The sequence below is a fragment of the Mytilus edulis genome, chromosome 11 (assembly GCF_963676685.1).
Source record: "Mytilus edulis chromosome 11, xbMytEdul2.2, whole genome shotgun sequence".
In the NCBI taxonomy this organism is placed as follows: domain Eukaryota; kingdom Metazoa; phylum Mollusca; class Bivalvia; order Mytilida; family Mytilidae; genus Mytilus; species Mytilus edulis.
The window spans coordinates 82568084-82582944 of record NC_092354.1 but is presented as its reverse complement, the minus strand read 5'-3'; the positions used below and the strand labels follow the sequence as shown (position 1 = coordinate 82582944).

General features: G+C 31.9%; 2 protein-coding genes across 2 annotated transcripts in view; both read left to right on the top strand.

The window, feature by feature from the left end:
• LOC139496438 (uncharacterized) overlaps positions 1 to 11312 on the top strand; it is a 155195-nt gene extending 143883 nt beyond the window's left edge. The window contains exons 6-7 of the mRNA XM_071285033.1: positions 1709 to 3171; positions 9216 to 11312. Of these exons, the coding sequence (XP_071141134.1) occupies positions 1709 to 2747 (1039 nt within the window). The 3' untranslated portion in view covers positions 2748 to 3171; positions 9216 to 11312. The remainder of the gene's footprint in view (positions 1 to 1708; positions 3172 to 9215) is intronic.
• LOC139494656 (inversin-like) lies at positions 7415 to 9074 on the top strand. Its single transcript, XM_071282817.1, has 2 exons — positions 7415 to 7477; positions 8247 to 9074. The coding sequence occupies exons 1-2, from the start codon at positions 7415 to 7417 to the stop codon at positions 9072 to 9074; spliced, it is 891 nt and encodes a 296-aa protein (XP_071138918.1).
• Positions 11313 to 14861: the final 3549 nt, after the last annotated feature.

Below are 14861 nucleotides of genomic sequence, written 5' to 3'. Positions count from 1 at the left end.
GTTTTTAAAGCTAGCTTAACACTTGTGTGACAAAATTCTGTCATAAATTAACAACGATGTGTGAAAAAAACAAACAGAGACATAATATGTAAACCTATCAAACATAGGGGTACAGCGGTCAACATTGTTTTAGAATTTATATCACAATAGAAACAATCCAATATGTAACAAAGAAGCAGAAAATTGTATTATAGACCAGGCGTTAAAGCAAAAAAAAAAAAAAAAGGAATACACAAAGTTACTATAGTACAATAACACAATGCATTATGAGTATGAGTACGTTATCACATCATGTATGTATCAAAGAAACATATTGTATCACTTCACTTCATTTTTTAGAGCAGACACAAAAAACAATTAAAGACTGGCGAAAAAAAGATAAGATGTTTGTATCTACAAGAGCAAGTGATTATGTCATCAAATGTATACAGAAAAACAGTTGTGTAACTTTAACTGCACCATCTGGAGTTGGGAAATCTTTTATCTGTAGACATATAGCGCTTGGTTTAGAGAGGACAGGATATAGTATTATACCAGTGGAGTTTCCAACAGACATAAAGACTTATTATCAACCCGGTAAACAGACAGTTTTCATTGTTGATGATATTTGTGGAAATTTTACGGCCAGTCAACAACAGATTGATACCTGGAAACAACTTCTACCTGTGATTAACACAATAGTTACAGACACATGTTGTAAGATTATTGCATCATGTAGGTCACAAGTCTATAAAGATGAAAAGTTTGATATATTATCACCTTTTAAATTATGTGAATGTAATTTAGTATCAGATGCGTTAGGTCTAACGTCTGTGGAGAAAACAAATATAGCAAAAAACTATATTGGTTCTAATATAAAACATATTGGTGATGTATCTCAAAACTGTGATTTCTTTCCACTCTTATGTTCTTTATATCATCTACAGAAATACAAAGACGTCAAAGAATATTTCAAAAATCCTTTTGATATCTATAAAAGTGAGCTAGACAAATTGTGCAAACATGGTGATGAAGGGAACTACAAAATATGTAGTCTTGCTTTATGTGTTCTCTTTAATAATCGTCTAACAGAAAAATGGTTTCAGAATAAAGTGACAGATGAACAAAGAAATATCATAGAAGACGCTTGTGAGGCTTGTGGAATCAACCGAAGTACATCGAAGGCAAAACTAAAAAAAGAACTTGATACTTTAGATGGTACATATATTTGTAAACATAATAGTATTTATAGCACTGTACATGATAAATTGTTTGACTTCCTTGTCCATTATTTTGGTCAGAAAATGATAGAATGTTTAATAGATCATGGTGAGAGTAGTTTAGTGCATGAACGTTTTATTTGGCAGACATCAACAAATGACGAGACAAATACCATAGATTTCATAATTAAGATACCAGATGATTATCTAGAATCATATTTCCAAAGATTTACAAAGGACTGGCTAGCAGGAAAGGTGGCAGTTGTGTTCAGTAACAACAATATGAAAGTATTATCATTCAGACAACAGTTAATACAGTACTTACAACAACTTGATAAATTACAGCAGGTTAAATTAGCTAATACCAAGGATACAGAGGCACCAAAGGAGAGTTGTGCATCAGGTAATACTCCACTGATATTGAATTGTTATGATGGTCATACTGATATGGTACAGTGGCTGTTACATAATGATGTGGATGTGGATCAATGTAGAGATAATGGGACAAGTGGACTGTTCATGGCAAGCCAGGAAGTACATACTGATATAGTAAAGTTACTGTTAGAGATGAATCCTGATGTTAATCTATGTACCAATGATGGCTGTAGTCCTCTGTTACAGGCAAGTGATAAAGGACATACTGATATCGTAAAGTTACTGTTAGAGAGGAATTCTGATGTTAATCTATGTGACAATGATGGATATAGTCCTCTGTTACAGGCAAGTCAAAACGGACATACTGATATAGTAAAGTTGCTGTTAGAGAAGAATCCTAATGTTAATCTATGTAACAAGGATGGATATAGTTCTCTGATAAAGGCAAGTATATGTGGACATACCGATATAGTTAGATTACTACTAGAGAGGAATCCTGATCCATGTGACAATACACCACTGAGTACGTCATATGTCAATAATAACATCAGTATCAGTAACAGTCCGAGTCTTGTCCAGTCATTAATGAAACATAAACCAGACATTAATGCCCAGACATATGATGGAGGTAATGCTTTATATTTCAGTGCAAAGAATGGAAACATTGAGATAACACAGTTACTGTTGGAGAATAATGCTGACTCTAGTATCTGTATCTATAGTAAACAGTATATAGCAGAAATGATAAAAAATCATCCAACTGGAACTTTAGGGGAAATAAAACAAGAACTATTTGATAGCCTTGTAAATAGTACATCTTCACGTGTAACAGAATACGTCAGTCAGAAGTCAGTAAATAATGCATTTGATGTAGTAGCAGGTTCCTCTCCATTACATATAGCTTGTTTTATGGGTAGGTTGGATGTGGTCTGTTGTCTTTTGGACAACAATGCTAACATTAACATAACAAAAGAAGACGGCACCACACCCTTATTTTATTCATGTGAAGTAGGACATGAGGATATTGTACGTTTATTGTTAGATAAAGAAGCAGAAACAAAGATATGCAGACTTGATGGGAAATCTCCGTTAAAGATTGCAATTGATAATAAGCATACAGCTATAATTGAGATTGTAACAGAACATATTCATAGGACAGAACCACTTCTTTAACAAGTATTGCTCCTTAGTTAGTGGTTTCTCGTGACATGAACAAAACGGCGAAAAGATTCGGAAACCACTGTCTTCTTCATTGTTTCTTGATTTGTGTTTTTGTTGATATGTATTCACTCAATTACTTTTGTCTCTATTTTATGTACACTTCTATAATGCCGATTACTTCTATCTCTGTTAGATATCTACTGTTATTCATTTGATTACTTATGGCTGTGTTAGATATCTTTTGTCATTCATCACATTGCTTCTATCTCTTGTATTTGTCCCAGTATGTATGACTCTGCTTGATATATACAGCTTTTTTTATGGTTCCTGCTGTTTCTGTTTAATATTTACTGTTATTCTGGCTATTATGTTTGTTTATGTTTGATATCCAATGCTATCCATCCTAATACTTTTGTTTGTGTTTGATATCAACTTGGTGTCATCCCATAACGTCTGTCTCTATTTGATACTATTAGTTCGATTACTGCTGTATTTGTTTGATCTGTACTATTTACTTCGGTCTGCAATGTTATCATGCCGCATAGTTTTACTTATTTTTTTCTGGTTGTTCCACCATAAACAGAAGAGATAGTTGATAAACAATCTCTGTTGATTTCAATGAGTTTAATTGTTCCACTTTTAGTATTTCTGGTTGTACACTGTTCCATGAATATTTTTTCAAAGTGTATTTAGTTTTGAACAGCGGTATACTACTATTGCCTTTATTTATATATTATATTGCCTGTATTGCCAATTATCAAGTTATTAGTATATTACTGCACCACATTAAGTAAACAATGTCAATCTATCATATACATTATTTTGTAGTTTTATCAAATAATAAGGTCAACCTTTTACTAGACTATTGTAGTCTAATCAGATTTTGTCATATTTTCATGTTAATGCTGCATCTACCATTTTAAACAGTATTGGTGTATTATAATTTTCATGCTGTATCCTCCATTCTTAACAATATTTGTCTATTACAATTTTTATTCAATTTAAAGCTGTATGTGTCTTAAAATGACTTACATGCTGTATCTTTCATATTAGACATACATGTATTTTCTCAATCGTCTTATCATGATTTAAATGCTGTATCTTCCGTATTGTTTATTAATTTTGTCTTATCATGATTTGTATAGTATATTTTCCATGTTGTTCATCTTTTGTCTTATCATGATTGTCATGCTGTATCATCCATATTTTCCAGTTTCTATTGTACTCTGTATTAATACTGTACCTTCCGTATTTAACAACTTTTGTATTTGTATGATTATCATGTAGATTCTTCCATATAGTTTCTATTTTTATGTTATATATTCTTTTATATATTATTGTGTTTCGCTTAAACTTATAAAAGCGCTTTGTATAAATGCAATTCTGTTTTCTTGTTGACATGTCTGTTTGTTTTTGTAGTGATTAAGATTAAAACACAATGTGACTGCTGTTCCCCTATTTATGACAATTGAATTTGTATATCTGTAGTTTTACTCAAACGTTATTACAATATAGTTGAATTTGATATTACTGTCAAACAACTGAGTTTTTATTCTTATTATGATGTTCATCCTGTTTTTTCCTTGTTTTACTGAATGTATATAGACGTGATTACACTGTACACAAGAACCAGCAACTAGTTTATGTTAATTGTTATGCTGGATTACTGTCTATCAAATGTGCGTGGTTTGTTTTATAATACATGATTTTTCCGACTTTATATTACAGTAAAGATGCTGGAAAGAAAGTAAACTAGTTTAACTAAATTTATCTTAAATTATATAGTGAGTGGATCAATGTAAAGACGCAACCAAACACCTGTGTGACAACCACATACTAACATAAGAGATCTAAAAAGGTGTGCAAAATATGTATTTACACATAAATACTTATTCATTTAAATAGTTCTGACTTTTATTCAAACCTATGCTTCTTTTTATAACTGGATTTAAATGTGTACTCTAAAATATTACTCAATTCATAAGACATTATAGTTTTTTAACAGAAATACCCCCATATTCTTCTGTAAGGTAATTCTTATACATATTGAGACAATTTTCAAGTAGGGTCTTTCCTTTTCATTGATACATTTCCCCCCGTATTCGTGTAACATGTGTTCTAGTTAGTATACAGAGTTGCGAAATTCGTTTAGACTTTTGGATCTTTAATTAAATTTGGAAGAATTTATCAAACAATCATTCCATTGATATAAAGAAAAATGCACTGGAATCTGAACCTTTTACGTAATAAGGAGCTAATTTAATTATAAATTGAAGTAAATATCTATATACTTATTGTTACTTTTGTTTATTGTTATGATAAACTTATTGCATATATTGTAATACAAAAAGTAATGACTTGATAAACATCATATCTAAAAAATAATCAGAATAAAATTAGTCAGTGTTATTTTTTGTTTACTTCTTTTAGTTTATTTTATATTTTTATCAAAATAAAAATAAGATGATGTTGTGTGATTGCTGAAGAGACAAACAACCTACAGAAAAAAGATAACATAAACGTTATGTCATTTAAAGAGAGGAACATGTTATTCAATCAATTTCAGATCTTTTCTTAACAACAGAATGAACGGGGATTAGGAGCGTCGATTGGAAATGTTGTTTTGTAATACAGATGTCATTACAACTGAACTGATTTCTCTAAGAAATATTTCTAACATTTCGAGTTATTAAGTGCAACCTGTCTCGTTTCGATCCCTGAATCCTCCTATAAACATACGTTTTAGTTAAATATAGGTAACTATGATCTTCAACATGTTCAACACAAGCAAAACAGATCCATTTAATCAGTTATAATATGTTTCTGTGTGACATATGAAAACAAATCACGCCAACACATACCATTAGTTTAAACGATGTCATGTATGACTGATGTATTCAGATTATCACCAATAAAGAGATTCAGTGTAAATTGTTTATGGTCAACATATTATTACAGCTAACATGCTAAAATATTGTGCTGTCAATCATTCCGTTATTTCAAATTATAAACCTGTTCGTCACATGTGCATTATTTTTCAAGGCAAAATAGTTATCTAAGATACCTGGGACAATCTAACTTTGTACTAAATTATAATCCTGGTACCTTTGCTAACTATTTGAAAAGAATATATTTTGTTTAGAGTGTACCTCGAAATCTATTAACTCGGTGTAATTCTTTCCGTTGAGGTATAATCTACTCGAAGTTATTCGTGACTAATTAGATAAGCCCTCTTATAATCCAGGGGTTTGTAATAAAGTCGGCGAAAGAACAGCCAGCAAAATACTTTACAATTTCAGAGAACCACAGTGCTTTTGATTCTTTATATATCTGGTCAACATGAGTCATGAGTCATGTGAGTTGTAAAAACAAACATGTTCGAAACCGGGAAAAAAAGGTAACAAAAAAGGTCCATACAAAGTCATGTATTATCTGATTTACTTATAGTGGACGTTATGGATTGTCAAACAGTGTCGTTTTTGTATTGTTATTCGTCAAGAGTGGAAATATAAAAGGGACCTTATACATGTAGTGTATCGTGCGATTTGATATAAGTTCATAGTAGGGCATTCTGGACGTTTTTCGTCTAGCCAACGCTATATTTTAATAAAGTGTCACTCAAAAATTGTAATCATTAACTTCAGGTCGTTTAACTTTGCATCTAGTCTTAATTGTGCATGAAATATCTGTCAATGAACGTACAGTGCTTTCAAATAAAGAAATCCAGCTTTATTTAGTGTTGTATACTCATAAGCTTTCTCTGGATAATTGTCTTAAACAGTTTTCCAATTTATGTATTTGTTTTTTTCAATTTATATATTTATATGTAAATATAAAAAGGAAGATGTGATATGATTGTCAATGAGTCAGCTGTCCACAAGTGACCAAAATGACTCAGACATTTATAACTATAGGTCATCGCATGGACTTCAAAAATAAGCAAAGCACATACAGTACAGTTGTCATAAAAGCAAATATTGATTCTAATAGTTATCAAAGGTACCAATCGTATAAATTGATACATCAGACGTGCGTTTCGTGAACATGAAACTCATCTATGCCTGGGGTGAGAACTTCCTTAGCGTTCGAAAAAATCACACTTTTGCAAACACTAAATTTATAATAATGACCATATACAAATGTAATTGATATGCATATCAACACCGACGTGCTGACTACTGGGCGGGAGATACCCTCGAGGACGTAACATCACCAAGCAGTGGCATCAACCCAGTGGTGCAAACAGTTTTCAAAGGTACCAGTCCTATACTTTGATACGCCCGACGCGCGATTCTATATACGACTTATCAGTGACACGCATATCGAATATTTAGAAAGCTTACCATTAAAAGTTGAAGAGCATTGAGAACCCAAAATTCCCCAAAAGATGTGTTAAATACGGCTAAGATAATCTATGCCTGGCATAAGAAAATCCTTCGCATTTAAAACAATTCATAATTTAGCAAACAGTACATTTTTTCACATGACCTTATTATTGATATTCATGACAACACTGACTACTTGGCTGGTGATACCCTCGGTACGAAATTTTCCACCCGAAATGGCATCGACCCTGTGGTGTAAACGGTAAATGCGTTAGGAAATATGCCTAAACTACGTATATACACACACATTAAAACTGACTACAAAATGGAGCCATACTTGAAAAAATTATTATCATGAAAACACCGATCTGTGATAGTCCTGATGCGAAGCGATCTTTACATTTACAGATCGAAAAGGTAAGATTTCGCAATGTGCCACTTGACCAACTCTTTGTAAACTATGCAAGTCTCAATCCATAGAGGACGAATCATATATGTATTGCTGTTTTAGAAACGCTATGAAAAAATAAGAAAACAATATTAAATGATATCCACGAAAAATACAATAGATAGATACTTAATTACGATACCAGCGAACATTAAATTAAAATATTTATTGTGTAATGACAGCAAGCTTTTTCCAACTTTATTTTAAATTGTATTACGATCAGACACTCTGTGATCAATTGATAACGGGCCTTATAGTACTTTGCATGTAAATTTGAACTATTATTCATGTATTTACAAGATTGATCGTTTGTATAAATATACAGTGTTTATAAATGTCCAGTGTTTAACGTGAGCGTATATTTTAGACGAGTACATTGAATGAAAACTACGGTTCCTTATTTGTGCATTTTGATAAGACAATTCGTATGTATAATTTCTTTTAGTTGTTTCCAACTTTGTCTTGTATTGTTCTGGTCGTACTATTGCAAATATCCCTTTCATGACTGCATCATGTGTTTCTATCAGTTTACGATAGTGCTATCACATGGTAAAGTTACAAATTTATTGGTAACGTTTAACCCTAGTTTTAAGTGTTTCAATGTCTCATCTTACCGTTTTATGTATTGACATAACTGCACGACACGATTTTCAATTAACAGTGGTAAAATAATCGTTGCAAAGAAACCTGTGCAAACTTTTGTGAAAGACGGTTGTAATCTTGAGTCCTCTGTTAAAGGCTAGTCAGCAAGGACATACTGATATAGTAAAGTTACTGTTAGAGAGGAATCCTGATGTTAATCTATGTGACAATGATGGATATAGTCCTCTGATAAAGGCAAGTGCGTGTGGACATACTGACATAGTTAGATTACTACTAGAGAGGAATCCTGTTCCATGTGACAGTACACCACTTAGTACGTCATATGCTTATAATAACATCAGTATCAGTAACAGTCCTAGTCTTCTCCAGCCATCAAGGAAACATAAACCAGATATTAATGCCCAGACATGGTATGGAGGTAATGCTTTATATGTCAGTGCACTTAATGGAAACATTGATATAACACAGTTACTCTTACAGAATAATGCTGACTCTAATATCTGTATCTATAGTAAACAGTATATAGCAGAAATGATAAAAAATCATCCAACTGAAACTTTAGGAGAATTAAAACAAAACATATTCGATACCCTTGTAAAGAGTACAGCATCACGTGTAACAGAATACGTCGGACAGAAGTCAGTGAATTATGCATTTGATGTAGTAGCTGGTTCCTCTCCATTACACATAGCTTGTTTTATGGGAAGGTTGGATATAGTCTGTTGTCTTTTGGACAACAATGCTAACATTAACATAACAAAAGAAGACGGCACCACACCCTTATTTTATTCATGTGAAGTAGGACATGAGGATATTGTACGTTTATTGTTGGATAAAGAAGCAGAAACAAAGATATGCAGACTTGATGGGAAATCTCCGTTAAAGATTGCAATTGATAATAAGCATACAGCTATAGTTGAGATTGTAACAGAACACATTCATAGGACAGAACCACTTCTTTAACAAGTATTGCTCCTTAGTTAGTGGTTTCTCGTGACATGAACAAACGGCAAAACGATTCGGAAACCACTGTTTTCTTTATTATTTCTTGATTTGTGTTTTTGTTGATATTTATTCACTCCATTACTTTTGTCTTTACTTTAGGTACACTTCTATTCTGCCTATTACTTCTATCTCTGTTAGATATCTACTGTTATTCATTTGATTTCTTATGGCTGTGTTGGATATCTATTGTAATTCATCACATTGCTTCTCTCTCTACTTGCTATTTACTGTTATTTGTCCTTATTTAATACCAACTACTATTCGTTCGATTACTGCTGTATTTGTTTGATCTATAAAATTAACTTCATGTCTGCAATGTTATCATGCTGCATGGTTTTACTTAACATCATTTTTTTGTTCCACCATAAACAGAAGGGATAGTTGATAAACAATCTCTGTTGATTTCAATGAGTTTAATTGTTCCACTTTTAGTATTTCTGGTTGTGCACTGTTGCATTGGTTCCGTGAATATTTGTTCAAAGTATATATAGTTTTGAAAAGCGGTATACTACTGTTGCCTTTATTTATATATTATTTTGCCTGTATTGCCAATTATTAAAGTTATTAGTATATTACTGTACCACATTAAGTAAACAATGTTATTCTATCATCATGATCATATACATTATTTTGAAGTTTTATCAAATAATATTCCTCTAAGGTCAATCTTTTACTAGACTATTGTAGTCTGATCCGATTTTGTCATATGTTCATGTTAATGCTGCATCTACCATTTTAAACAGTATTTGTCTATTCTAATTTTCATGATGTATCCTCCATTCTTAACAATATTTGTCTATTACAATTTTCATTCAATTTAAAGCTGTATGTGTCTTAAAATGACTTACATGTTGTATCTCTCATATTAGACATATTGTCTTAATTGACTTATCATGATTTAAATGCTGTATTGTTTTTTTTTAATTTTGACTTATCATGATTTGTTTAATATATTTTCCATGTTGTTCAGTTTTTGTCACATCATGATTGTCATGCTGTATCATCCATATCCATTTTTTATTATACTCTGTATTAATACTGTTTCTTCCGTATTCAACAACTTTTGTATTTTTATGATTATCATGTAGATTCTTCCATATAGTTTTTATTTTTATGTTATACATTCTTTTTATATATTTTTGTGTTTCGCTTAAACTTATAAATGCGCTTTGTCTAAATGCAATTCTGTTTTTCTTGTTGACATGTCTGTTTGTTTTTGTAGTGATTAAGATTAAAACACAATGTTGACTGATGTACCCCTATTTTTGACAATTGATTGTTTATATCTGTAGTTTTTCTCACACCTTATTACAATATAGTTGAATTTGATACGACTGTCAAACAACTGAGTTTTGTTTTCTTATTATGATCGTCATCTTGTTTATTCCATGTTTAACTGAATGTATGTAGACGTGATTACATTATACACAAGAATCAGCAACTAGTTTATGTTTATTGGTATGCTATTTCAATTGTTTTGTAGGTGGATTACTGTCTATCAAATGTGTGTGGTTTGATTTGTAATAAATAATTTTTCAGACTTTCTTTAACAGTAAAGATGCTGGAAAGAAAGTACACTAGTTTAAATTAATTTATCTCAAATTATATAGTGAGTGGATCAATGTTAAGACGCAACAAAACACCTGTGTGACAACCACATACAGACATAAAAGATCTAAAAAGGTGTGCAAAATATGTATTTACACATTAAAACATATTCATTCAAATAGTTCTGACTTCTATTCAAACCTATGCTTCTTTTTTATAACTGGATCAAAATGTGTACTCAAAAATATTACGAAATTCATAAGATATTATAATTTTTCAAGCGAAATACTCCCAGATTCTTTTGTAAGGTAATTCTTATATATATTGAGACAATTTGCAAGAAGGGCCATTCCTTTTCATTGATACATTTCCCCCCGTATTCGTGTAACATGAGTTCTAATTATTATACAGAGTTGCGAAATTTGTTTAGACTTTTGGACCTTTAATTGAATTTGGAAGAATTTATCAAAAATCCATTAATATAAAGAAAAATGCACTGGAATCTGAACCTTTTACGTAATAAGGAGCAATGTAATTATAAACTGAAGTAAATATCTATATACTTATTGTTACTTTTGTTTATTGTTATGATAAACTTGTTGTATATATTGTAATAAAAAAGTAATGTATTGATAAAAATCATATCTATTCTCTTAGTTTATTTTATATTTGTATCAAAATAAAAGTAAGATGATGTTGTGTGATTGCTAAAGAGACAAACAACCTACATAAACTAGATAACATAAACGTTATGTCATTTAGACAGAAGAACATGTTATACAATCAATTTCAGATCTTTTCTTGACAACAAAAGGGATGGAGATTAAATGCGTCGATTGGATATGTTGTTTTGTAATACAGATGTCAACACAACTGTACTCATTTCTCTACGAAATATTTCTAAAATTTGGAGTTATTAAGTTCTTTTCGATCGCTGAATCTTCCCATAAACATACGTTTTAGTTAAATAAAGGTAACTATGATCTTTAACATGTTCAACACAGGCAAAACAAATCCATTGAATCAGTTATAAAATGTTTCTGTGTGACGGATGAAAACAAATCACAAAAACACATATCATTAGATTAAACGATGTCATTTATAAATGATGTACTCAGGTTATCAGCAATATATAGATTCAGTGTGATGTGTTTATGGTCAACATATTATTACAGCTAACATGCTAAAGCATTTCCATTTGCAGAGTTTAACAGACTGAACAATAAAATATTGTAATGTCAATCATTCCGTTATTTCAAATTACAAACCTGTTCGTCACATGTGCATTGTTTTCCAAGGCAAGATATTTTTCTAAGATACCTGGGACAATCTAACTGTGAAAAGAATATACTAGTATTTTCTTAAGAGTGTACCTCGAAATCTATTTACCCGGTGCAATTCTTTCCGTTGAGGTCTAATCTACTCAAAGTTAATCGTGACTAATTAGATAAGCCCTCTTATAATCCTAGGGTTTGAAATAAGGTCAGCGAAATAACTGCCAGCAAAATACTTTACAATTTCAGAGAACCACAGTGCTTCTGTTTTTTTATATATCTAGTCAACACGCAGGCATGAGTCATGTGAGTTGTAAAACAAACATGTTCGAAACCGGGAAAAATTGGTTACAAAAAACGTCCATATATGTATTATCTGATTTGACTTATAGTGGACGTTATGGATTGTCAAACAGTGTCGTTTTTGTATTGTTATTCGTCAAGAGTGGAAATATAAAAGGGACCTTATACATGTAGTGTATCGTGCGATTTGATATAAGTTCATAGTAGGGCATTCTGGACGTTTTTCGTCTAGCCAACGCTATATTTTAATAAAGTGTCACTCAAAAATTGTAATCATTAACTTCAGGTCGTTTAACTTTGCATCTAGTCTTAATTGTGCATGAAATATCTGTCAATGAACGTACAGTGCTTTCAAATAAAGAAATCCAGCTTTATTTAGTGTTGTATACTCATAAGCTTTCTCTGGATAATTGTCTTAAACAGTTTTCCAATTTATGTATTTGTTTTTTTCAATTTATATATTTATATGTAAATATAAAAAGGAAGATGTGATATGATTGTCAATGAGTCAGCTGTCCACAAGATACCAAAATGACTCATACATTTACAACTATAGGTCATCGCATGGACTTCAAAAATAAGCAAAGCACATACAGTACAGTTGTCATAAAAGCAAATATTGATTCTAATAGTGATCAAAGGTACCAATCGTACATGTCGTCAACATGAAACTCATCTATGCCTAGGATGAGAACTTCCTTAGCGTTCGAATAATTCACACTTTTGCAACTTATAATAATGACCATATGCAAATGTAATTGAACACCGAAGTGCTGACTACTGGGCGGGAGATACCTTCGAGGACGAAACGTCACCCAGCAGTGGCATCAACCCAGTGGTGCAAACAGTTTTCAAAGGTACCAGGCCTATACTTGATACGCCCGACGCGCGTTTCATCAATACAAGACTTATCAGTGACTCTCAGATCGAATAAGTAAGAAAGCTTACCATTTAAAAGTTGAAGAGCATTGAGAACCCAAAAATTCTAAAAAAAAGATTTGTTTAATACGGCTAAGGTAATCTATGCCTGGCATAATCTTCGCATTTCAAACAATTCATCATAACAGTACATTTATTCAAATGACCGTATTATTGATATTCATGACAACACTGACTACTGGGCTGGTGATACCCTTGGTACGAAATGTCCAACAGCAACGGCATCGACCCAGTTGTGTTAACAGTAAATGCGTCAGAAAATATGCCTAAACTACGTACATACAAAAAAAATTAAAACTGACTACAAAATGAAGCCATACTTGAAAAAAATATTATCAAGACAACACCGATCTGCGAAAGTCCGGATGCGAAGCAGAACTTTACATGTACCGATCTAAAAGGTAAGATTGTGTAATGTGCCACTTGACCAACGCCGTAATGTGCCACAAGTCTCAACCCAAACAGGACGAATCAAATCCATTGTTGTTTTGAAAACGCTATGAAAAAAAAAGAAAAACATTATCAAATGATATCCTGAAAAATACAATAGATATTTAATTACGCTACCAGCGAACATTAAATTAAAACATTTATTTTAGTTTGATACCCCGATTTTGTTTTTTGTCCATGGATTTATGAGTTTTGAACAGCGGTATACTACTGCTGCCTTTACTAATGACAGCAAGCTTGTTTCTAACTTTATTTTGAATTGTATTACGATCAGACAATCTGTATTCAATTGATAACGGGCCTTACAATATTTGGCATGTTTTGAACTAATTATATATATTTATTTATTCATTTATTTACAAGATTGGTCGTTTGTATAAATATACAGTGTTAATGTCCATTGTTCAACGTGAGCGAATATTTTAGACGAGTACATTATATGAAAACTACGGTTCCTTACTTGTGCATTTTGATAAGAAAAGTCGTAGGTATAATTTCTTTCATTTGTTTTCAACTTTGTCTTGTATTGTTCTGGTCGTACTATTGCAAATATTCCCTTTCATGACGGCATCAGTTGTTTCTATCAGGTTACCATATTGCTATCACATAGTAAAGTTACAAAATTAATGGTAAAGTTTAACCCTAGTTTTAAGTGTTTCAATGTCTCATCTTACCGTTTTATTTATTGACATAACTGCACGACACGATTTTCAATTAACAGTGGTAAGATAATCGTTGCAAAGAATCATGTGCAAATTTTGTGAAAGCCGGTTTTAATCTTGAAATGTTGCGAGAGTTTATGTTCTATGTTAAGGGCATTTGTAGTGACCTGCAATACAAGTACGTTGATTGAGTCATATGTCTTTTCTGTTTCTGTCCCTGACCCATGTTCTCTGTATTTGACATGTGTAGTGCATCATGACACAAGACAATGTTAAGTGTCAATGATGAACATTCGTGCAGGACTGCTTTGTGTATATTTGACATAGAACTCTTGACCAGACTATGACTTTTTGACTCTTGACATATGCACTTTGTGTGTGTCATCATGATACAAAGTATTACTTGGTATATTACCATGACCTAAAAGTATAATTTTAAATTGACATTTCTTCTGAATATGTGGCATGAAGCTGTATTGCCATAAGATGGTGAGTCTTGTGACACGAGAAACTTCATATGAGCTTGACTTTTGCCCTCAATGTACAACTCGTATATTGTGTTTGAATCA

Excerpts from the sequence above, each read along its gene's own strand:
- LOC139494656 (XM_071282817.1), top strand. The coding sequence starts at position 7,415 with ATGAAAACACCGATCTGTGATAGTCCTGATGCGAAGCGATCTTTACAT. Across the intron at positions 7,478-8,246 it reads TACATTTACAGATCGAAAAG|GCTAGTCAGCAAGGACATAC; the intron begins GTAAGATTTCGC and ends CCTCTGTTAAAG.